This window comes from Zootoca vivipara, chromosome 2, assembly GCF_963506605.1.
Source record: "Zootoca vivipara chromosome 2, rZooViv1.1, whole genome shotgun sequence".
Lineage (NCBI taxonomy): Eukaryota > Metazoa > Chordata > Lepidosauria > Squamata > Lacertidae > Zootoca > Zootoca vivipara.
The window spans coordinates 122621926-122645474 of NC_083277.1; the positions used below are offsets into that span (position 1 = coordinate 122621926).

At 44.1% G+C, this 23549-nt stretch overlaps 1 protein-coding gene across 2 annotated transcripts in view; it reads right to left on the minus strand.

Annotated features, from left to right (window-relative positions):
* Window positions 1-23549, minus strand: part of TNS2 (tensin 2) — a 130660-nt gene that overhangs the window by 95272 nt on the left and 11839 nt on the right. Inside the window, exon 2 of one of the 2 annotated variants that reach the window (XM_060272182.1) lies at window positions 6183-6310. The exons of the other annotated variant lie outside the window; for it this stretch is intronic. Within the exon in view, the coding sequence (XP_060128165.1) occupies window positions 6183-6239 (57 nt within the window). The 5' untranslated portion in view covers window positions 6240-6310. The remainder of the gene's footprint in view (window positions 1-6182; window positions 6311-23549) is intronic. 2 annotated transcript variants of the gene reach the window in all.

Genomic DNA, 23549 nt, shown 5'->3' on the forward strand with positions numbered 1-23549 from the left:
CCTTGAGCACCTTAGAGTATAATGTAATAATATTAATATTTTTAGGTGGGTTTCAGTTCTGTTGGTAGTGGCTGATTGGGATCACAAGAATGTTAATCTGCTTATGACATTCATCTCTTTCAATTTTCTCTCCCTTATATTTTTAAATGTAAGACGCCTGGAGTAACAAAAGATTAGTAAGTCCAAATCAATGGGATATTGTTTAGGAGTGGGTTGTTTGGGAGGAGGTTGTTGCTGTTTGTGATATTGATTTTTTTGTATCTTTATTTTAGATCTTATTATGATTTATGTGCAAACTGTTTAATTTGGTTGTGTACTTTTTATGTTTTATTTATTGTAACTACTTTTGTTATGTTTGTAATTATGTAATTTTTTCATGTTGTAAGCTGCCTTGAGCATGGTTGTGAACTATGGAAAGGTGGCACACAAATAAAATTATGTGTGTATATACATATACATATATATATGCATGTACGTATTCCTAGCATCATATACTGACCAAACTCAGGTTGCAAAATGAAAGTGGATTTGGAGCTTTTGTGCAACAGACACACACCACACACTAAAAAAACAGAGGACTTTTTGCAATAAGGAAAGTAACAGGAATAATAGTAATTTTATTATTTATACCCTGGCCATATGGCTGGGTTTCCCCAGCCGCTCTGCTTGATGCAATGTTGTATCATCTCCCTCCAAAGGAATTTGAACAAATGTTCAATAAAAAGCCACCATCATCTAACCTCCCCTCCAAACTCTGTGCAAACTAATTGCGGTGAATCCTCAACAAACAGGCCATTTGGAAGCAACCAGGGCCTCTGAACCATGATCACCATATTTTGTATTTTTGTGCTTTTATATTGTAAACCTCCCTGTGACCCTCGGATGAAGGGCAGTATATGAAAATTTAATTTTAAAAATAATAAATATTGCAAGGATGGAAAGCCTGACTACAACTCCCATAATCCCTGATCTTTGGCTATGTCTGCTGGGACTGAAGGGAGTTGGAGTCCAGCAATATCTAGAAGGGCCACAGGTTCCCCCAACCCTACCATATGGCAACAACACAATCTTGCATTCCATCTTTAAATGTGATGAGGCTGTAGGAGACAAGGCAGTTCCAGCTTCATCTAAGATTCTTCTACCTGCCTCCTTGTTACTGCAGGACAGAATTATTTTATTCTTTTTTTAAAAACAACACAAACCCTTATAGATTGCAGCTGATGGGCAGCACCTGAAAAACATGTTTCTGATTAGAAATGTGTGCTGGGGGTGGGGTGTGTGATCCTGGGCAGGCTTTCCATCAGTCAAAGCATGATACTTTATTTACCCCTTTCCCCACCACTAACAAGAAGACCAATACTAAATTATACAAAAAATAAGCAAAATATATGCAGATCTGCACAAGCCATTCAGCCTGCAGGACCCAGTTTTTCTTGCTGCATAACTTAAGTTACCTTGAGGCAGATTTCATATATGTACATACATTTATATACAAATCACCCAGAGATCTATCAGTAGATCTCTATCAGATCCCAACTGGTCTTCTGCCAGACCTGATATACACAAGCATCACTTACAACTTTTCCCCAACCATTAATGCCAGGATCCGCTTATGCCAACTCACCATCTCCCTGCTGCAAATGAAAGTGTTATCAGCCACCCACTATAAAAGGGATGTAAAAACATTCTTCTCATTTTTAAGGAGCGTTTTAGGGATTACTCAGAGCTAATAAAAAGCACATCTAACTATTTGACAGCTGGGGAGGGCAAACCGACCAAGTGAGCAGGCCAAAAACAGTGAGCAAGAGTCTCAGTTGCTACTCTTAGCTTGGCCTTGCCAAATCAGAGAGATGGAGATGAGTCAGCCATGGCCTGTGAGTGGCAGCTGTGGAGGCAAGGTTGTTACAAGCCAAAGCGCCACTGAGGCGAGAAAGCAAGCACTGGACCCAAGAAAGCAAGCACTTGGCCTTGCTGCCTGCCTCTTCTGCCACACACTGGCTTATCAGTGGATTTGGTTATGCTGAAAATGCACACACATTTAAGTTCAGCGTGATTAAGTGACAGAAGCCAGCAGCTGGCACTGTTTGTTTGTGTGTGTGTGTGTGTGTGTGTGTGTGTGTCTGTCTGTCTGTCTGTCTGTCTGTCTGTCTGTCTGTGAGAGAGATCAGTAACAAAATTCCAACCATTGCAATGTGGTGTAGAGACAGGACCTTTTTGGGGGTGAAATGTACTAAATACTCATACCCTCCAACATGTAGTGTCTTAAAACCGGAACGTGCGTCTTCTCATCTGTGCTCCAAAGACACGCTTTTTTCGGTGCCATGCCCTCACAGCACCCAAAAACATGTGTTTGGGGTGCCACACAAGATCACAGCCCCCCCAAAGCGCTGATCACGATTGCACGACATCACAGTGCCCAAAATGGCTGCCGTGCTCTCGCAGGGGGAAATGAGATGTCCCAGTTTTTCAAGGATGTTTGCAGGGCATGTATAGTCAGACACATAAGAACTTAGGAAGAGTACTCCTGGATTAGGCGAAACGCCCATCTAGTCCAGTATCCTGTTCTCACAGAGGCCAACCAGATGTCTGTAGGAAACCCACAAGCAGCAGTCCTCTCCCCTGATGCAGTTCCCAGCAACTGGTATTCACACAGTGATCTACGACATCAATCACTCGCGATCTGCAGTCCATTGGCAGTAGGAGTACAATATGGGCATGTCTTTAAGCCAGCAGCCTATATTCAAAACTTGACAGTGCCAAACTACCGAAGGCTGTTCACAAAAGCAAGACTGAATGTTTTCCCCTCTGCAGTGCTGGAGGGCAGGATGAGAGGAGTACCCTACCAGGAAAGACTGTGCTCGTGCACCCATGATGTAGATTCTATAAAACACATTGTGCTGCACTGTGGGAAGTTTGAGCAAGCTAGGGCTGAAGTGATTTCACCCCTGCTAGCCTTGCTCCCAGGAAAATCAGAGGATTTCTATATCAGGTTCCTATTGGAAGACCGGTCAAATGCCAGAACACTAGCAGTGGCAAAGTTTTTATCGGTGGTCACAAGAACTAATGTTTCCTACTCCGAATTTGAGTAAGATGTCTGAGTGGTTTGAGGGCGGGGTGTCCTAGCTGTGTATCGCTTGGTAACGAATTGTTGGGTCTATGGACCGTAATAAAGATTGTTGTTGGTATTCAGAGGCAGACAGTCCCTGACAGTGGAAGTAGAGCTTGCTAGCATGGCTAGTAGCCACTGATAGCCTTTTCTTCCATGGATTTGTCTAATCCTCTTTTAAAGCCAATCAAGTTGGTGCCATCAGTACTTCTTTGGGGGAGCAAGTTCCATAGTTTAAGTACAAGGTGCGTGAAAAAGTGCTTAATTTAATCTGCCCTGAATCTTCCAACCTTTCAGCTTCATTGGATGTCCCCAAGTTCTAGAAACACGGGGGGGGGGGACCTTTTATATCCCCATCTCCCCACCGTGCATAATTGTATACACCTCCATTGAACAGCACCCCTTGGGAGGGTCCCATGCCATGAGATCCAGGCTTCCCACTGTCAGCGGTGGATGGCAGGGTTTGCTGTCATGGTGATACTGTCACGCAAGCACATCAAAGAGAGCATGGCAGCCAATCATTTATATGTCAAAGTGATGGTGTGTACTTGGGGCAATGCATTGCATTATCCACTACCTCCAGCCTGGAGTGGCCTGGCTTCTGCAGACAGGAACCATTTCATGGGGAGATGTAGTACAGGCTCTACAATCAACAGGACCTCCCTGTCTCTGAAGCCCAGAAGTCTGTTCTGCAATACTGTACTAGATCTCATGCAGATCATTTAATCTGGATGCCACTGGAAACATTTGCATCTACTGTGGCTGAATTATATGATTTGTGCTGATCAGCCTCATCACTGCTCCCTTCTGCTGTGGATATGATTTTATGTTGTGATAACAGAGGAACAAATTCATTCATAACAAAGCAGGGGACAAAACTACAACTATGTGAGGATCAAGCCTAGTAGTGGCTAATTCACAATAAATGCTTAAGCACACAATTTCTCCCCAAAAAGTTTGGGACTATAGTTTCCCCCTTTCACAACTGCAATTCCCAGCACCAAAACAAAATTCCAAGTATGTTAGTACTTGGCCAATAAATTATTATTCTATTCTATTCTTACAGTCCCCAGAATTCTTTGGGGGAGGTGATATGCATCAAATGTGCTTCAAACGCATGATGTGGATCTGCCTATACTACCTACTTAGCCTGGTTCCATCACCTGTATGAGTTTTGTTTCTTGGTCATGTTGGAGTGCGAGAGAATCTTGGGAACCACCTTTAAAAAAATTCTTGGTAGAGATACAAAAACAGCAACATGGTGCCACTCTTACACAAACAGGGCTGCTAAATAGTCATATCATTTTAAAAATAGTCATATCATTTAAAAAATAATATCGTTTTAAACAAAAGTGAAACTAGACCAGCTTGGGTTTCAGCATAACTGCTGAGGCAAGAAGGAAATGATATGGCTTCATAGGGGGACTGAACTGTGAAAGCTGTTCCCTTACAACCATACAAGCCAAGACTGGTGGCTGCAGCTCAGGACTTTGTAAACTGTCTTTCCTAATGAAGCAGGAGGCAACAATTCAATAAATATGCCCCGTTATTTGATCAGTAGGATTAATTTATTGAGATGCAAGACACACATTCTTGTTAGCGTCTTAAGCAATGTTGTCTCCTGGATAGTTCAGATCAGTATTGAGCAAAGACTGGAGTTACAAGCAATCCCTCGCAACTCTGGCCATATACAGTGGTACCTCTGGTTACGAACCTAACTCGTTCCGGAGGTCCGTTCTTAACCTGAAACCGTTCTTAACCTGAGGTACCACATTAGCTAATGGGGCCTCCCGCTGCCACCACACAATTTCTGTTCTCATCCTGGGTAAAGTTCTTAACCCGAGGTATTGCTTCCGGGTTAGCGGAGTCTGTAACCCGAAGTGGCTGTAACCCGAGGTACCACTGTACAGGGCAAGAATACATGGCCGATATAGGGAGCTGCTCTATTTTCCTCCCTGCCAAGAATCCTGGAATTCTAGTCTGTGACTGGTACAGTTCCCATGATCCTTTGTGGGGGGGCATGTTTAGTTGGCAGCCCTCTTAAAATGTCAAAATTGCACTGGGTGGTGGATCCTCCCTTAGTGGCAGCTAATCTGGTACAATATTTTGGACACTGCAAAATCCCCTATCATGGGAAGACACACAAACATAGCCCAAACATAGCTCATTTACCAAATACTAATGGTCACAAATTATTTCACAGTTTGTACCCCTTTATCGTCTTCGTTTTTTAAAGGGGGTGGCGAACCTTTATCAGCACAAGGGCCACATTTCCACATGGGTGACCTTGGGGTGAGGGAAGTACATGCCTGTGGTGGGAGGGGCCAGAGTGGGCGGAGCAATGGATGTGGCTACCTTCCAGTCACACAAAAGTCAGAGGTACACACCCCTCTCTGCTTGGGGAGGGGAGCTGCCTGGGAGAGGAGCCCAGGGAAAGAGCATGTGGCCCAAAGGGCTAGAAAGAAAAGCTGAGGGCTACCTTCCCTCGCCAAGGCTGAGCTCCACCCCACCCACTCCCATTTTATGCATACAGTATAAAGTATATCCAAGGCTGTTAGACTGTTGCTTTTCTGGCCTGCTTCCGTGCTTCCTGGCTGGCCACTGTTAGAAAAAGGATTCTGGATTAAGCAGATCCATGGTCTGATCCAGCAGGGCTGCTTTTACATACTCACATTTAAAGCACTGGCTTCAGCATGGGCTTTCTTGCAAAGTGAAATGAGTTGCTAGCCTCCTGCAGACCCATATAAGGTAGCTAAGGCATATTTTGTTTGTAAAATATTACAAGCCATCCTTCAAAACCCACATCTCCAAGCTGTCTAGTGACGTCAGAAGCTACCCCTTCCAAAAGGCCAGCATCCCATCAAAGCTCCCGTCTGTACGTCATCTTCCCCTTGTCTGCGGCTGCCTTTTGAAGCCTATTTGGTCCATCCACGCCCCCCACTCCCAGAGCAATCCTGTGTCTCCGCCACAGCCTTAAAAATGGGGAGAAAATTGTGTTTCCAGCCATTGGAGCTGCTCCCCCTAACCCCACGCGGTGTCACAAGCAGTAAGGGAAAGGAAAAAGTTCCCAGCTTACCTTCATGGATTCTGATGGTGTCTTTGGATCTCGGTGCCCTGGATTTGGGGCTGGCATCTCAATGCGCTGCAAAACTGGTGGTCGCCCCTGAGCTGGCCTCCATCTAAAACCCCTCTGCCCGATTCTTGCTGAGAGAGAAGGGAGCTGCAAACTTCCTTGCAGTAAAGAAACCTGAGTGTCTCTTGAGCCTGAGCAGAAACACACCCTCCCTTTTCTCTCTTCCCTCCCTCCCTCCCTTCCTTCCTCCCTCCGTCCCTCTCTGAGATTTTTCCCAGCCCCTTTCCCCTACCCTCCTAATGCAGGGAATGATGACCACCCCCAAACTGCATTTCCTGCTGAAAGTATGAAATCTCGTAGAAAGGGGGAGGGAGAGAGAGGAAGAAAGAGAGGGAAATCAGCTCTTCCAGTTAACAGCTGCTGCAGAAAGCAGTGAGAGTTGATAGCCGTGGGTCAGTCAGTGTAGCAACGGCCCATATAACGCACAGATGAACCATGCTGATTCCATTAAGCAAGCAGAAGGGTCTGGTCTGGGGGTGGAGGGGAGCTGGCCATGTCTGGAAATCACTCTTCTCTAACTGGTTTATCCCGGATGGGTGGGTCTGATTGGGCTTATTCAGTGTAGAAGGAAAAGGCACTTCATACATTCTGCAAAGCACTCTGCATTTTTATTACTTTGCTTGCTCATTTCAAGGCTGAACCCATACTTTTTTTTTAGTGGCTTTGGTAGGATCTAAGCTCCAGTTCTAAACCACTGAGCCTAGGGCTTGCCGATCAGAAGGTCAGTGGTTCGAATTCCTGTGACGGGCTGCGCTTCCGTTGTTCGGTCCCAGCTCCTGCCAACCTAGCAGTTCAAAAGCACATCAAAGTGCAAGTAGATAAATAGGCACCGCTCTGGCGGGAAGGTAAACGGTGTTTCCGTGCTCTGCTCTGGTTTGCCAGAAGCGGGTTAGTCATGCTGGCCACATGACCCAGAAGCTCCTTCGGCCAGAAAAGCGAGATGAGCGACGCAACCCCAGAGTTGTCCACGACTGGACCTAATGGTCAGGGGTGCCTTTACCTTTAAGCTCCAGGTCAATTTAACCCACGTGGGGGCCAGGTTGGGGAGATTTCCTACATGGTTGTAATTTAGGACAGGCCTGTTGCTTCTGAAGCAGAGTGGGTCCAAAACACTTTCAAATAGGGTTGCCAGACTCAATAGAGGACAGGACTTCTGTGCCTTTAATTGCCCTGCTCTCTTTTGAGTCTGGAAACCTTAAAGAGAAACCAGCAGACCCTTTGCTTGGAAATTAAACAAAGGGTCTGCTGGTTTCTCTTTAAGGTGTCCAGACTCAAAAGAGAGCAGGGCAATTAAAGGCACAGAAGTCCTGTCCTCTATTGAGTCTGGCAATCCTACTTTCAAATTGGTGGCAGAATCAACTCTGGTATATTAGAGGCCATTCATGGGCTGCTCGATGGACATCCTAGATTTTGGCTAAAATCTGCTGTGACCTGGGAGTCAGCTCTGTTGACCCTAGCAGGACTTACTTAGGAACAGGCTTGTTCTCCAGCAAACAAGGACTTTCCAAACTCACTGCTGGACCAGATGACCTTTGTAGTCCCTTCCTTCTCTACAGTTCTATGATTCTATAATTTTATGATTCTATACACCAGTGTTTTCTATGCAATGCTTCCTGCATATACCCCCAACACTGAGTACAAGCGCTGCACACTCCCTCTGCCCCACACCCATTCACTCTTTAAAAATAAAAGTAAGATTGTGGCCCTTACAGCAGCAAAAAAGGGGGGGGGACTTCAAAAGTATATAAGCAACACCCATTGAAATTTCAGAAGCTAGGGAGCTAGGATAGAGAGATTAATTTCTGTTGGTCAGAGGCAAAGCTTCAGTGATCCATGATGAGCAAAAGCTGAAGAGGTTGTCTAAAACTGTCAAATAGATGCAATTCTGCCAAATCTATACAGGTTGAACGATTTGGTTTTCTGGGCAGTTTGGATAACATTAGCGCAAAAGGTTCCATTTTCAGTACGGAGAACATACCAAACCCTTGCTAAAATAAAAATTGCCTGCCTTTGAATTGGACCATGTCATGCCAGGCACTTTTACCAGCTGCATGAGCTATAGCAATTGTTTGTTGTTGTTTACTCATTTAGTCATGTCCGACTCTTCGTGACCCCATGGACCATAGCACGCCAGGCACTCCTGTCTTCCACTGCCTCCCGCAGTTTGGTCAGACTCATGTTGGTGGCTTCGAGAACACTGTCCAACCATCTCGTCCTCTGTCGTCCCCTTCTCCTAGTGCCCTCCATCTTTCCCAACATCAGGGTCTTTTCCAGGGAGTCTTCTTTTCTCATGAGGTGGCCAAAGTATTGGAGCCTCAGCTTCAGAATCTGTCCTTCCAGTGAGCACTCAGGGCTGATTTCCTTCAGAATGGAAAGGTTTGATCTTCTTGCAGTCCATGGGACTCTCAAGAGCTCAAGTGGCTTGCCAGTTCCTTCTCCAGGTGGATCACATTTATTCAAAACTCTCCACTATGACCTGTCCATCTTGGGTGGCCCTGCATGGCATAGCTCATAGCTTCTCTGAGTTATTCAAGCCCCTTCGCCACAACAAGGCAGTGATCCATGAAGGAGAATTAGAAAGCAATTAGAAAGTGATAATACTTTGTGCTTTGAAACAGGAGTGCTGAGCCCTTGGCTCTCTAGTATGATGTTGTTGGGCTACAATTCCCATCAGCCTTAACTAGGACACATACTGGCTAGGGTGGATGGGAGATGTAGTTGAGCAATATCTGAGGGCCAGAGGTTCCCCCACTCTGCTTTAAAACTTTTACTCTGCCAATGATGCTAACCTTATTAATTATTGGGAATCAAGGAGCTCTCAAAGGTAAGGGAACAACCCATACTCTCTACCTCCTCCCCTCCCCAAGGCTCTGGTGACCCTCTAGGCATGAAGCGGAATGAAAAGATGTTAGGCAACATGCACACATGTCTGAACCGTGACAGGTTGAGGCTTTAGATGGGGAACATAAGAAGCTGCCTTTCATTGAATCAGACCAGCTCGGTGTATCTAACACAATACAGTCTGCACAGAGAGACCATCTTTGCTGTAAGTCCTGCAAGTCCTTTCCCTGGGTTGCCTATCTCTTTCCATCTGGTTTGGGAGGGCGGGGACCTCACTGACTAGCTGTTGCTAGAGCTTAAGCGGCCAGAGATCAGCTTTGCTGTGAGTCCTGCAAGACCAGCTAGCTAGGATGCTTAGAGGCTGCTGGGTGTAGAGGTTTTTGTTGTGGTTAATATTTAGTTGTGGAATTGCTGGATTTTTGTTGTTATTGATCCAAGGCTGCCCAATGAGTTGTCAGGGCTAAGCAGCTGTTTGAACCCAGGTCTCCCATATGCAAAGCCAAAGCTCACAAATTCAGCTGTTGAGAATGAATGGTCACGCTTCTCATTTTACATTACCTACAATCACAAATTCCTCTCAAAGAACAGTAGCCAAATAAAAGCAAGTAGGAAGCAACCAATTACATATAGAATTGCATCCACTTTCCATGCAGAAGGTCTTAGGTTCAATCCTAGGCCTCTCTAGTTTGGGCTGGGAGAGAAAGAAACCCTGTTGGAAATGTGGGAGAGCTTCTGCCAGTCCATGTATATAATACTGGGCTGGATGGACCAATGGCTGGACACAGTATAATACAGCTTTCTAGGTTCCATTTTAAAAAAAACAAAAAAATCCAACAGCATTCAGAGAAGTGTGCCACATCCATGGAGTATTTTAATGGACCCCACCAGGGTTACCATAGTCTGTTTGGGGACTTTGGTGGTGACATAAGGAAATTTTCTCCTGCTGCACAATGAGTAATTGCACACTGAACAGCTTCCCTTGTGCTAACATGGAGCCTCCCAGGGGCTCCATGTTAAGAGCAGCCCCCCCTGTGGTATTTTCTGTAGCCTGCAAACCAGCCTTGAGCAATGCTCTTGGTTGTTGTTGTTTTTTAAAGCAGCAGAAGTCCTGGTTGGGCCCATTAAAATTCCACAAAACTGAAAGGTTTTACAGCATACGGTAAGGCTTCCCCCAAATAATCACTGCTGCACAGCCTCAGCAGCTTTTAATCAGATCCTGGATTTAGCTAACTTCTAAATCACCCCCCTCTAAAGAATCCTGGGAACTGAAGTTTATTAAGGATGATGGGAACTGTAGCCCTATGGGGGGCGATCTACAGCTCCCAGGATTGTAGGTGTGGGTATGTAGGTGCTTTGAAGGCACTTTAAATATTTGGTGTGTACACAGTCTAACAGGTCTCTCTCTCTCTCATGTCTGCTCCATTTGTATTTGTGAATGAACAAGTCCTTTCCCACCCATCTCCTATCTACCTACATTGAATTCTCTGCCGCCTCCACACAGATGTGGACCCTTCAGTACTGTACTACCAGTGCAACATGCCTAGTGCTTACTATGACTCCCAAGTGGCCTTCCAGTCCTCAGCCTGGCCTCTTGTCCTCAGGCAAAGGAAGTGCTGATAGCACTCGGGAGACCCACACCCTTTTCCTCCCCGGGGCTCCGGCCCTTGGCAGAGTCCTCCCCTCCTTTCCTGAATCCTTAGTCCAGAACCAGCTGAACCAGGAAGCTGAAGGCCTGAGCACTGTCAGGAAGGAGAAGGCACTGCAGGGCTCAAGAGAAAGCTGCCTCTGGCTCATCTTGTTGATTTTCTGTGCTCATATACTGCATTCTTATAGCGACCAGCATGCCAGCTCTTTTTTTTCCCCTTTTCCTTTTTCCTTTTGAAGAGACATCAGGGCTTCATTTGGACCAGGGAATGGTTCTAGGGCAGTGATGGGCAACCTTTTGAGCTTGGTGTGTCAAAATTCGCCAAAAAACCAAGCATAACTCGGGGGTGGGGGGGTGGGTGTCACTTTGAGGAAAAAAACCATAATTTCGTGATATTTATAGTTTAAATAACAAAAATGTATAATTGTAATATATAACTGTATTTAATAAACCAAAAACTAATTATTTAACCAAACCAAAAACTCCTTATTTATCACAAAGTGCCCAGAGTTGTTGAGCTTTTTGGGGGGAGCTGCTAACCAAAGTTTTGGAGGGGTTTTTTGGGGTGTGTGTGCAAAAGTTGCTTTGCTTTGGGGGGGGGGGATGCCCCAAAGCTGCTGTGCTTTCTGGGAGGGAAAGAGAACAGAAATAAATGACGAATAATACCTTCGCTGGAACTAACACGCAGCACCGACATAGTCTGCCAAAGCGCCAAAAAACCCAGCACAGAACGGGTTAAAAAACAAACGCTGTTACACCCAATCATAGTCTGCCAAAGCGCCAGAAAAAACAGCACAGAAAGGGTTAAAAAACCAATCTCTGGCTACCAGCAGCAACAACAACAACAACAGGATCTGGGTTTTAACAGCGGAGACAAGCTGTAGGAGGAGCAGGAGAACAAATTGGGGGGGGGACAACAACAACAGCGTGAATGGGCCGATGGGGCACGTGCCAGCAGTGAGGGCTCTGCGTGTCACATCTGACACGTGTGTCATAGGTTCGCCATCACTGTTCTAGGGACTGCTTTCAGTTTCAGCACCATGACTCAATATGAATGGACAGAAATGTTTCTGAGTGGGGAGAGGGCTCTTGCACTTCGCTCCTGCTTATCCCATTGGTGCATCTGCTTGGCCACTGTGAGAACTGGACTGGATGCTGGACTGGATGGGCCACTGGCCGGATCCAGCAGGGCTCTTCTTAGGAGTGGGTGCAGAGTGCTTTCTTTTCAACATCAGTCAATAACTACTGGGAGTATTCATTCACATTGGGGCTCCCAGATAGACTGGAGCGCTGAGTTTTTCCTCCCCTTCTTCCTATACCTGTAGTATTGCCACCTGATAGAAAGAACAAGCCCAGCCTGCTCTGGTGCTGTAACAGCATCCTGATCTGCAGACATTAGACAAGGAGGCTTTTCATAGCACAAAGATAAACAAAGATGTTATGCTGCTGTTTCTCCTGTTTAGAAACAAAATCCCGCTCATTTTAGCTGTGTGATGTTGGCTTTCTAATCTGCTTTCAGAATCACTTGGAGGGGATTAGTTATTATATAAATATAGTGGGGGTTTTTTAAAACTACCTTCTGCTGATAAAGAAATAGGAGCAAGGGAGGGTTTGTTTAACATAGTTACAGGGCTTCTCTCACACATAGTGTGGGTTATGAACTGGATTAAAAACCTCCCCTATGTTTAACAAGGTCTTCAAAAAGAAATAGAAACTGTCTGTCAAGGAAAGACAATTACTGAAGCCTGCATAATTTTGTGGCATAAGCACATTTGCAGGCACTTGATTGCTTTGAATAATTAGTCGTGCAATGAGCTACACATGGCCCTTAAGCCTTACCCTGACCACTCAAAATGTTAATAATATTCTCCTACTATTGCTCCGCCTTCAGGTTTCACTACAAATTTATGACAAATTCAATAAGGACCAGAAACTTTTTCATTTAAAATCAAACTAGATTCCCAAGATGCTGAATTTTGTTCCCAGTGCCAATTTCTGGTGTGGATATTCTACAATTCCATTATGATGCATGAAAAAGCCCAAATCATGTGTCCATACCAGTGGTGGCAGACCTATGGCACACGTGCCAGAGAGGGCACTCAGAGTCTTCTCTGTGGGCATGCGTGCCATCACCCAAGCAGGGGGTGGGGGAGGAGGAGGAGAGGAGGGCTCGCACGGGCCGTCCAAAGCCTGCGGCACCAGGGCCTGGCAAGCGAGCGAGGGGCTGAGCAGGCATTGACTTTTGATGCGCCAGGTCCTCCCGCCAGTCTGTTTCTCCTACTCGGGAGTAAGCCACCTTGAGTTCAGCAGGGCTTAACTCACAGGTCAGTAAGCATATAAATACGGCAACCTGAGACAGGGCTGCTGAGTTTACATGTTTGCTGGGCTCAAACAGCAGCTGAAGAAACGGCAAATAATAATAATAACAATAATAATAGACAACGCCTGTGCGTGAATGTGTTTTATGTGTGTAGATCAATGCACGCTAACAGTCTTCGCAGTAGGGCTCTGTTCCGATGGCATGAAGTAGTCACGACAAAATGGTAGATTCCTATCCGCTGCAGCAGATAATAATAATAATAATAATAATAATAATAATAATAATAATAAATTCTTTATACCCCACCCATCTGGCTGGGTTTAATTATTTATATTTATTTGTATGTGCGCACACGAACAATCATTATTATCTCATATTAAAAATTGAAAGAGGGTGGCTCTTAGTACAGCCCTCCAGTGTACGCTAGTGGCCAAAATTGTGGAACCTTCTGGAAAGGTATTTCTGAGGTTTGATGGCTCATAACCCCACTTTGTTTTGGAGTAATACCAGTGCTTTTTTTTTTTCTAGGGGGACGCATACCCGTAAACATTTGTGAATTTAACGGGTTAAGAAATTCACTATATTTATTTTTCCCAATTTGAACTGTATTTATTTCCCCCCAGTGGTGATTTTCTTGAGTCAGAATGAGAGTACCCCTAAACATTTTTTAAGAAAAAAAAGTATTGAGTTACCCCATAAAATTATATATCAGTGGAAAGATATTTTCTTCTTATCTTTCCATTGATATATAATAATGAAGAATGTAATGCAATAACTTTTATGAAGGATTATTTATTACAACAGCAGTCCTAAAGAAGAAACGTGTAACACACAGAAAAAAATCAGATATACAGCTTAAATTGCCATGTTGGCACTTTGCGATAAATAAGTGGGTTTTGGGTTGCAGTTTGGGCACTGGCTCTCTAAAAGGTTCGCTATCACTGGTCTATACCATGATGGTAATACTGTACAGAAAATTCCATGTTTTTGCTACATTCTCTTAGGTGAAGATTAGAGTACTCTCTTCATTTGCTTATAACAGAAAGAATACTGCCCCTTCTTCAAATATCAGTGTATATTGAGTCTATTCATCTCAATTAACTTCTAGTGTTTAACAAGGCCAAAGGGGTAGCAGGGAACCCTCTCACAGCTGCTGTGGAGAGATCATGAATGCCTTTGTGGAAATCAGAGCGCGCCACCTTCTGGCCAGGTACCAAACTGCACTGGGAAGAAATGATGCTGGAAGAGAACGCTTTTCCCGCGCTACCTGTCTTCTCTGGAATGCCTATCATTTGTCCAACTCAGTTATTATCCAGATGACAATACTACCAGGCTGCTGCATTGCACAGTGTTTGCCACCCAGCTTTGTAGCCATTTCTGCAGTGATGAACACAATAGCTTTGGAGTGGCAAAGCATTATTGGTCCAGGCAGTGAGGGTGATGAAAGATCATTAGTAGTGGGTGGTGTCTGGGGTTGCACCCTTCCCTTATAGCTGGAGTCTGCTTCGTTAAAAAATAAGATGTAGTGATATCATGCTGGTTATGCACTAAAACATGGGAGCACAAATATACAGACAGCTCCCCTACTTTCTACTTTCCAGTTTTGGGCATTGAGAATAAAAAGTCTTATGACATCATAATCAGTGTAATGTATTGTTACAAAGGCTACACGCCACCCCCAATATCTGCCAAAGAGTAGGTAGATTCCAGGGTGTTTGTTCCACACGCTAAGCCAGAAGTGGAGCAATTCTTGGACAAATTTGGGCTGCATAAAATCCCAGAAGAGAACAAATCCCTACTGTCTCAACAGATATCAACGCAAGAAGTGGAATATGCTATACAACAAATGCAGTCGGGCAAGACCCCAGGACCGGATGGTTTGACAGATGCATATTATAAGACAATGAAAGATTGGTTAGTTCAACCTTTGAAGGATTTATGCAATGAAATTTTGAATGGAGGAGAGGCCCCTGAATCTTGGAAAGAGGCTTACATTACTCTGATACCAAAACCGGACACGGATAGAACGCAAGTTAAGAATTATCGCCCAATATCCCTACTTAATGTGGATTATAAAATATTTGCTAACATTTTAGCCTCCAGATTGAAAAAGGTTTTGAAAGACTTTATACATCAAGATCAAGCTGGCTTCCTTCCGGGGAGGCATTTGAAAGATAATATTAGGAATATAGTTGACATTTTGGAAATGCTGGAGCAGAAGATAAACAAAAAAGCCATTCTTATGTTTATAGATGCGGAAAAGGCGTTTGACAATATTTCTTGGCTATTTCTAAAAAGAAATTTAGAAAAAATGGGAATGGGCAATGGTTTTCTGAATGGAGTAAAAGCAATCTATTCAGAGCAAAAAGCTAAGATAATCGTGAATAATATGGTGTCAGATGAGATTAGAATTGAGAAAGGTACAAGACAAGGGTGCCCTCTCTCTCCTTTGCTTTTTATATCGGTCCTGGAAGTCCTGCTTGACAGGATTAGAAAAGATGATGAAATAAAAGGTGTAACTGTAGGGAAGAGACAATATAAACTTAAAGCCTTTGCGGATGATTTGGTGTTAACTTTACAAGATCCAGAGTCCAGTGTACAGAGGGCTCTGGAAGTTATTCAAGAGTTTGGAAGGGTAGCAGGTTTCAAATTGAATAAATCCAAAACTAAAGTACTAGATAAAAATTTGAATAAGGAAGAGAGAGAGAAATTGCAAGAAACAACTGGTTTATCTTTTGTTAAAAAAGTGAAATACCTTGGAGTGTATATGACTGCAAAAAATTTAAATTTGTTTAAAGATAATTATGTGAAATTATGGAATGAAGTTAAGAAGGATTTAGAAACGTGGACCAACCTGAAATTGTCTTTATTGGGCCGTATAGCAACGATTAAGATGAATGTATTGCCAAAGATGTTGTTTTTATTTCAATCATTACCAATAATTGAAAAGCTGAGTTGTTTTAAAGAATGGCAAAAGGTGCTATCAAAATTTATATGGCAAGGGAAGAAGCCAAGAATCAAATATAAGATATTGACTGATGATAAACAAAGAGGAGGCTTCTCTCTACCTGATTTTAAAATTTACTATGAAGCAGCTGCCTTTTGCTGGTTGAAAGAGTGGTTTACATTGGAAAACGCTGATATTTTGGACTTAGAAGGTTATGATAATGTTCATGGTTGGCATGCATATGTGTGGTACGATAAGGTTAAGGCCCGTGGAAGTTTTAAAAGGCACATTGTTAGAAATTCACTGTTCAAGGTTTGGTCCAGATATAAAGATTTATTAGAAAGAAAAACGCCAAATTGGCTCTCGCCTTTGGAGGCCAAGGTTCGCAAAAGATTAAATATGGAGACCGGTTGGTTGAAATATAGAGATTTGTTGATTCAAGATGGAGACCAATTTAAATTAAAAACATATGAGGAGTTGAAAGGTAAATTGGATGATTGGCTCCAATACCATCAGATAAATGAAGCGTTTAAAATGGATAGAGTAATTGGCTTTCAAATTGAGAGGTCAAAGGTGGAAACAGAATTGTTAGAACCTAAGACGAAAATACTTTCGAGAATGTATAAATTGCTGCTAGAATGGCATACAAAAGATGAACAAACTAAAAATGCTATGATTTTGTGGGCAAAGGATGTGGGACATAATATTATGATAGAGGATTGGGAAAAGTTGTGGAAGGAAAATATTAGATTTACTGCGTGTAGTTTATTAAAGGAGAATATAATGAAAATGATGTACAGATGGTACCTTACACCAGAAAAGCTAGCAAAGATTTACCACAACAATGACAATAAATGTTGGAAATGTAAGAAAGAAATAGGTTCATTTTACCACATGTGGTGGACATGTCCACTGGTGAATGACTTCTGGAATAAGATTTATAATGAACTTAAGAAAGTGCTAAAAGGCACATTGGTGAAGAGACCAGAGGCATTCCTAGTGGGCATTGTAGGGAAGGAGATTCCCAAGAGAAAGGTATCCTTTTTCATGTATGCCACTGCAGCTGCGAGACTGTTGATCGCTAAATACTGGAAGCAGCAAACGTTACCAACGATTGATGAATGGCAGATGAAGATGATGGAATTTATGGAATTGGCAGAGATGACCGGACGAATCCGTAACCAGGGAGAACAAGCAATTGAAGAAGAGTGGAAAGATTTTAAATTGTATTTAAAAAAATACGCTAAAGTAATATTTTAAGAATAGAAATTAAGTGGTAAATAAATCTGTGGATTAGGTAAAAGAGGTTATTTTAGAATAGAAAATAAGAACTTAGTATTAAAAGTGAATATTTAGAGGTAGAATTTGCTAAATTGGAAGTGTGTTTGAGAAACACAGGGACGGGAACCCGAGGAGGTCCCAATATACACTGTGATAAAGATAAGTTATATAGTTTTCTATTTTTTCTTTTTTATTTTCTGATTTTTTCTGTTTTTCCTGACTTTTGTATTTTTGCTTTTTTGTATTTCCCCCATCCCTTCTAAACCTTTGTAAATCACTTTTCTATTGTGAAAATCAATAAATATCTATCTAAAAAAAAAAAAAAAAAGAGTGCTCAATCCCCGCCCCGCCCCCGTCTGCTCCGTCCCACTCCAAACTGCACTGCCAATGACTTCCCACTCATGGGCGTAGCCAAAGGGGGCAGCTGCCCCCCCTAAGATCAAGTAAATAAATAAAAATACTTAACTGAGTTAGTTAAGCCTGCCCACCCCCAACATAAATCCTGGCTATGCCCATGTGCAGTCCAAGGTGGGATGGGGGGGGGAGCAACTTGGAGAAGGGAAACTGGAGGAGGGCAGAATTAAGTCTTTCCCTCCTCTGCTTTCCCCCCCCATCACTCCCACTCTCCTCTAACTAATAGCTTCTCATTTAAACAGACCATTGGTTGCCACCACCCACATTTGGGCCTAAGGCAAACCTTCTGCTGGCTGTGGTTATGGAGTGGAGGGGGAAATCTGCCTTCAAGTACATTCTTAAAGAGAGAGGAGAGCATCAATTCTGTGTGGCCGGCTAGCTATGGGGGGCATTTCAAAAGATCAAGAGCCCCAATGTTCTCTGCTTGTTACCTTTCCCAGTTAATCTTTGGTGGTGGACGAAGAAGATTTTAATCCACATTTGAATTGACTCTTACCCTCAGAGAGAAGTTAATCCTTACTTAAACCACAACCTTTTACAAGATGCACACAGTCTGGTGATGGGGATGCTGCTGGCTGTTAAAGGGTTAACACAGCTATTTGGGTGAATGGAGAGTTGACCTCTGGCTGTTCCCTTGTGATAGGAGGAGGAGGAGGAGGAAGGGGGGATATTTTGGCAGCTTCCAACTGTCTCGCACAGAGGTCTCATATCCCTGTGTGATTACAGGACCCCCCAAGCAGACAATGGCTCATAGGGGCTTGGAGCAGTCACTTACTTCTTTCTCATGCCTCTTAACGTGAAAGGGGAAGGGGGGAAATAAGTGGGGTGGGAGTGGAAAGTGCACTGCAGGAACTATGAACAAGTTGCAGTTGCTGGGGGTTACAGTTGTAGGTTTCCCATGGGCATCCGCTTGGCCCCTGTGATGGCAGGATGCTGGACTTTGAATCATAGCATTGTTGAGTTGGCAGGGACCCTGAGGATCATGTAGCCTAACCCCCTGCAATGCAGGAATCTTCCGCCCAATGCCTGACCTGAGATCAAGAGCCTCATACTCAGTAGGCTGAGCTATTCCTTTGGTCTGATCTGGTGGTACTTGTCTTATTGCCCTGATCTCCCCTGCTCCAGATGACCTGTTCATTCTGCATTCATCCTGATTTGCTTATGCAAAGTGTACGTGGTGGTTGGAATCTGCCTGGTCTTCACTGAACATTTGTTCTGCTTTCTTTATAGCAGCACAGTTATATGAAAATCAACATTAGTTCTGCATTCACCCTGATTTGCTTGTGAGGCCTTTACAAATTTCCACATTAGTAATTTGTTCATCCCGCACTTTGCAAATAGGGTTGCCAGACTCAATAGTGGACAGGACTTCTGTGCCTTTAATTGCCCTGCTCTCTTTTGGGTCTGGAAACCTTAAAGAGAAACCAGCAGACCCTTTGTTTAATTTCCAAGCAAAGGGTCTGCTGGTTTCTCTTTAAGGTTTCCAGACTCAAAAGAGAGCAGGGCAATTAAAGGCACAGAAGTCCTGTCCGCTATTGAGTCTGGCAACCCTATTTGCAAACCAATGGGGAAATGCAATTGCTATAAGAATGTAAGGTCTCAAATATATAAATTAAATGTTCATAAATTTACAAGGCAAATACAGACGTGAGTATATAAACCACATGTCTGAAACAGTTCTCTGGTTGGCCTCTGCTATTTTCTCCTACCGATAGGGAACCCACTTGGATACCCCACAAGGGAAAAGGAGCAGGTTTTTTTTCTACATCACATTGGAAACTGCAAAAAGTCAAGTTTGTTTTGAAATAAAAAAGTTGATTTGTTGTGCAAGGGCAACAGCAAATGTTAATCTGCTTTAAATGCAGAAACCTAAATTTTCGGTATGCACTTGGCTCCTTCATGTAAAACAGGGGCAGTCTGCAGCCACCCATACACTGTGTAGAAGTTACCATTTACTTTGGCTCTAGTGCACTTATGGTGTTTGGAGCCATATCAATCCTGTGGTTTCTTGAGAAATACTCCTGTTTGATGCGCTTCCATCCAGTCAGGGGCACCTGAGACGGAGTGCGCTCACTGTTGCCACCACCAGGCAGGGGCACAGTGCAGAGGGTGCTGTTCACTATCTGCGCCCTGTCCCTGCCTGGCTCGCAAGCGCCTGCCCGCCCATCAGTGGCGGAAACTGGGTGAGTGCAGAGGGAACAACTGGTGTTGACAGGCAGGCACTAGCCAGGCAGGGGTGGGGGCAGGGCAGGCATGAAGGGTGCTTTTCACCCTCCGTGGCCCGCTCCTGCCCTTGCATGCCAGGCGGGGGCAGGTGTGGGAGCGCAGAGGTTGCTTTTCGCCCTCTGCCCCCTGCCACTGTCCAGCATATGGGCACCCGCCTGTCAGCTGGTGGGCAGGAGTGGGGCGGGTGGTGTTCACCCTCTGTGGTCACTCAGCACCCAGCAGCTGATGTGCACATGGTTAGCACTCTCCAAGATTCTGCATCTGGGGCCCAGGCCTCCTGCACCCCCCCCTTGACACCACTGTATCCAGCTCGGAAATGGAAGCCACAGTTAGGCTGAGGTGTGTACATTTGAGACAGACATTGCACATGCACAGGTGAACTGGAGCTTGGTGCGCAGAAACTCATCAAGGAATGAGTATTGGATCAAGCCATTCCCCCCGCCCCGCCCCCTTCCTGGACTGTACAGCAACATATGATTGAGATGTGAAACACAGCAGGGGAAGGGGGGGGTGACCTTGATGTGTTTCAAGTCACTAATGTGTACATGGCTGGCCTGGAGGGAATGCTTATTCTGGAAGGGGAAATTGCTAGGTAGGAAATGTTGATGAAGATGTATACAAATACCGTCCATGCCAAAGCAACAAAGTTCTCCTTCACAATACTGAGCTGGTGCATATGCTGTGATGACATGCCAGGAGGGCTTTTTTCACCCCTTCTTGTAGCTTACTGGCAGCTGTTGAGTGGCATCCCCCCCCCTTGTGACTTTGGCTCTCCCCTAAAAAGAGCTCAAGAACTTAGGGTTGTGGGAGTTCCTTTTCTAGAAAAAAAGCACTGCTTTAAACAGCAAAAATGGGTCTGATGGGGCCTCTCTCTCCACTCCCATGCTGTCTCATCCTGGCAAGACGACAATATTTTGGCTACGCCTATAAAGTTCTGTCCAGAAGAGGGAGATTAAACTCTCTGGAGAGGAAGAATTGGAGTGGTTTGGCTGCACTGTCAGTATCATTTATGTTTGGTTTGTTGGGTTGATTGGCTGGCACAATTAATTAATTAATTAATTAATTAATTACTTGCAGAGATTTTTTTTGTTTTCCGTTTTTTTAAAAGGAGGCTTTCTTAGGGAACTTTAATCTGTGCTATCCCTTGAAGGAAAAGGGAGGGAAGGTAGGTATGAGAAGAGTCAGAGGTTTAGAGATGACAGATATCCACACCCAAAAAGAGGGTATTTTTAATATATAAAAAAGAAGGGAAAGGAAGTGGCAGGGACACATGGAGGCAATGTAGGTTTTGGGGGGTTCTTTGTGGGTGTTTCCAGATGACCTGTTTATTGAGTATTCATCCTGATTTATTTGTGGACAGCTTGGATGACTTTGCTTCAAAGCGAGGGTTGCCACACCCTTTCCACTCCAGTTTCCCTGTCACTTTCTGTTAAAAGTCCAGTTTTGTAGGGAAGTGGTTGAATCCCACCTGAAAACAGAGGTGACCTGAAGCACAGTTTGTCTCCTCCTACCTCACAGATAAGCATGCCTGCCTGCTGTTTGAAGTGGCAGGAGGAGCTGCCTCATGTAAAAGGTTGTCTATGCAGCATGCGTATGGTGCTGGAGGAGACTCTTGAGAGTCCCATGGACTGCAAGAAGATCAAACCTCTCCATTCTGAAGGAAATCAGCCCTGAGTGCTCACTGGAAGGACAGCTCCTGAAGCTGAGGCTCCAATACTTTGGCCATCTCATGAGAAGAGAAGACTCCCTGGAAAAGACCCTGATGTTGGGAAAGATGGAGGGCACTAGGAGAAGGGGACATCAGAGGACAAGATGGTTGGACAGTGCTCTCGAAGCTACAAACATGAGTTTGACCAAACTGCGGGAGGCAGTGGAAGACAGGAGTGCCTGGCGTGCTCTGGTCCATGGGGTCACGAAGAGTCGGACACGACTAAACGACAACAACTGGGATTCAACATGGAAACATGGAAACATGGTAAAGTGGCTGAGAATGACTGATCCAGGTCACTCAATGACCTTTGTGATTGAGTGGGGATTAGAACCCTGGCCTCCCTGGACAAGTCCAGCTCCCTGATTAACCACTGGTCCATATTAGCAAATGTCAGTCTTTGGTGAAACCGGTTTTTTCTTTTCTTTTCTGAAATGTAGCTCTAATGGTCCAACACACATTCCTGGCCCTACCATAATAAAACTCTATTTATCTCAGCAAACAACCTTATTAACTGAGGACCAGGAAGGAACCATGGCCAAGGAAATTCTTAGTTGTATTTGTGAGCTGTGGAGAAGAATGTCTATCCTGTGAGCAAGTGCATACAGGAGAGTGGCAAAGAAAGCTTTGTATAATAGACTAAATGTTGCCTTTTGTTTTGCAAATGGTGACTATTGCATGTAATAGCCTGAAAAGGGAATGTTTTGTTTAGAAAGCTTATTGGTCTTGGGACACTGATTGCAATGACCTGAAGTGCTTGACAGGAAGAGAAGAAATTCCTTTGTATATAGCTAACCATGAATCACCATGTATGTTTTTTTTAGATGTACAGTGGTACCTCAGGTTAAGAACTTAATTAGTTCCGGAAGTCCGTACTTAACCTGAAGCATACTTAACCTGAAGCGAACTTTCCCATTGAAAGTAATGGAAAGTGGATTAATCCGTTCCAGACGGGTCTGTGGAGTACTTAAACTGAAAGTACTCAACCTGAATCTTTGGAGGTCTTTAAGCAGAGGCTTGACAGCCATATATCAAGAATGCTTTGATGGTGTTTCCTGCTTGGCAGGGGGTTGGACTGGATGGCCCTTGTGGTCTCTTCCAACTCTATGATTCTATGAAGCGTACTTAAACCGAGATATGACTGTAATCTTTATTTTTTGTTAGCCCAATTTACCCTCTTTTCCAGGAAGAGATAAAAACATTGTAAATAATGTATGTAAGCCACATAGGAAAGAAGGTATTAAGGATGCTGATAAAAACTTAACTAGACAAAACATGTTAATAGGTAAAGGTAAAAGAACCCCTGACCGTTAAGTCCAGTTGCGGACGACTCTGGGGTTGCGGTGCTCATCTCGCTTTACTGGCCAAGGGAGCCGGCGTACAGCTTCCAGGTCATGTGGCCAGCATGACTAAGCCGCTTCTGGCAAACCAGAGCAGCGCACAGAAACGCCGTTTACCTTCCCGCCAGAGCGGTACCTATTTATCTACTTGCACTCTGACGTGCTTTTGAACTGCTAGGTTGGCAGGAGCTGGGACTGAACAACGGGAGCTCACCCCATCGTGGGGATTTGAACCACCGACCTTCTGATCGGCAAGCCCTAGGCTCTGTGGTTTAACCCACAGCACCACCCAGACAACTGGTTGAGCAATAAGAGCCAATACCTTGAAATATTCTCCTGATAGTTCAGAATCTCTCTCCAGGATTTGGAATGAGATACACATCAGAATTTAATGAGTGTGATAGGATAGAGACAGATGCAGGATTAGTAACTTTACTGTCTTCTGAAGGAAAAGTGGGGCAAACAAATAACAATGCTTTATCAGAAGTAAATAATAATTACAAGTATATACCGGTATGTTTAGTACTGCCACCTGAAATATAATTCTAATTTAAAACAAGTTTTAGCCCTTTTGTGCTCAAGCTCTAG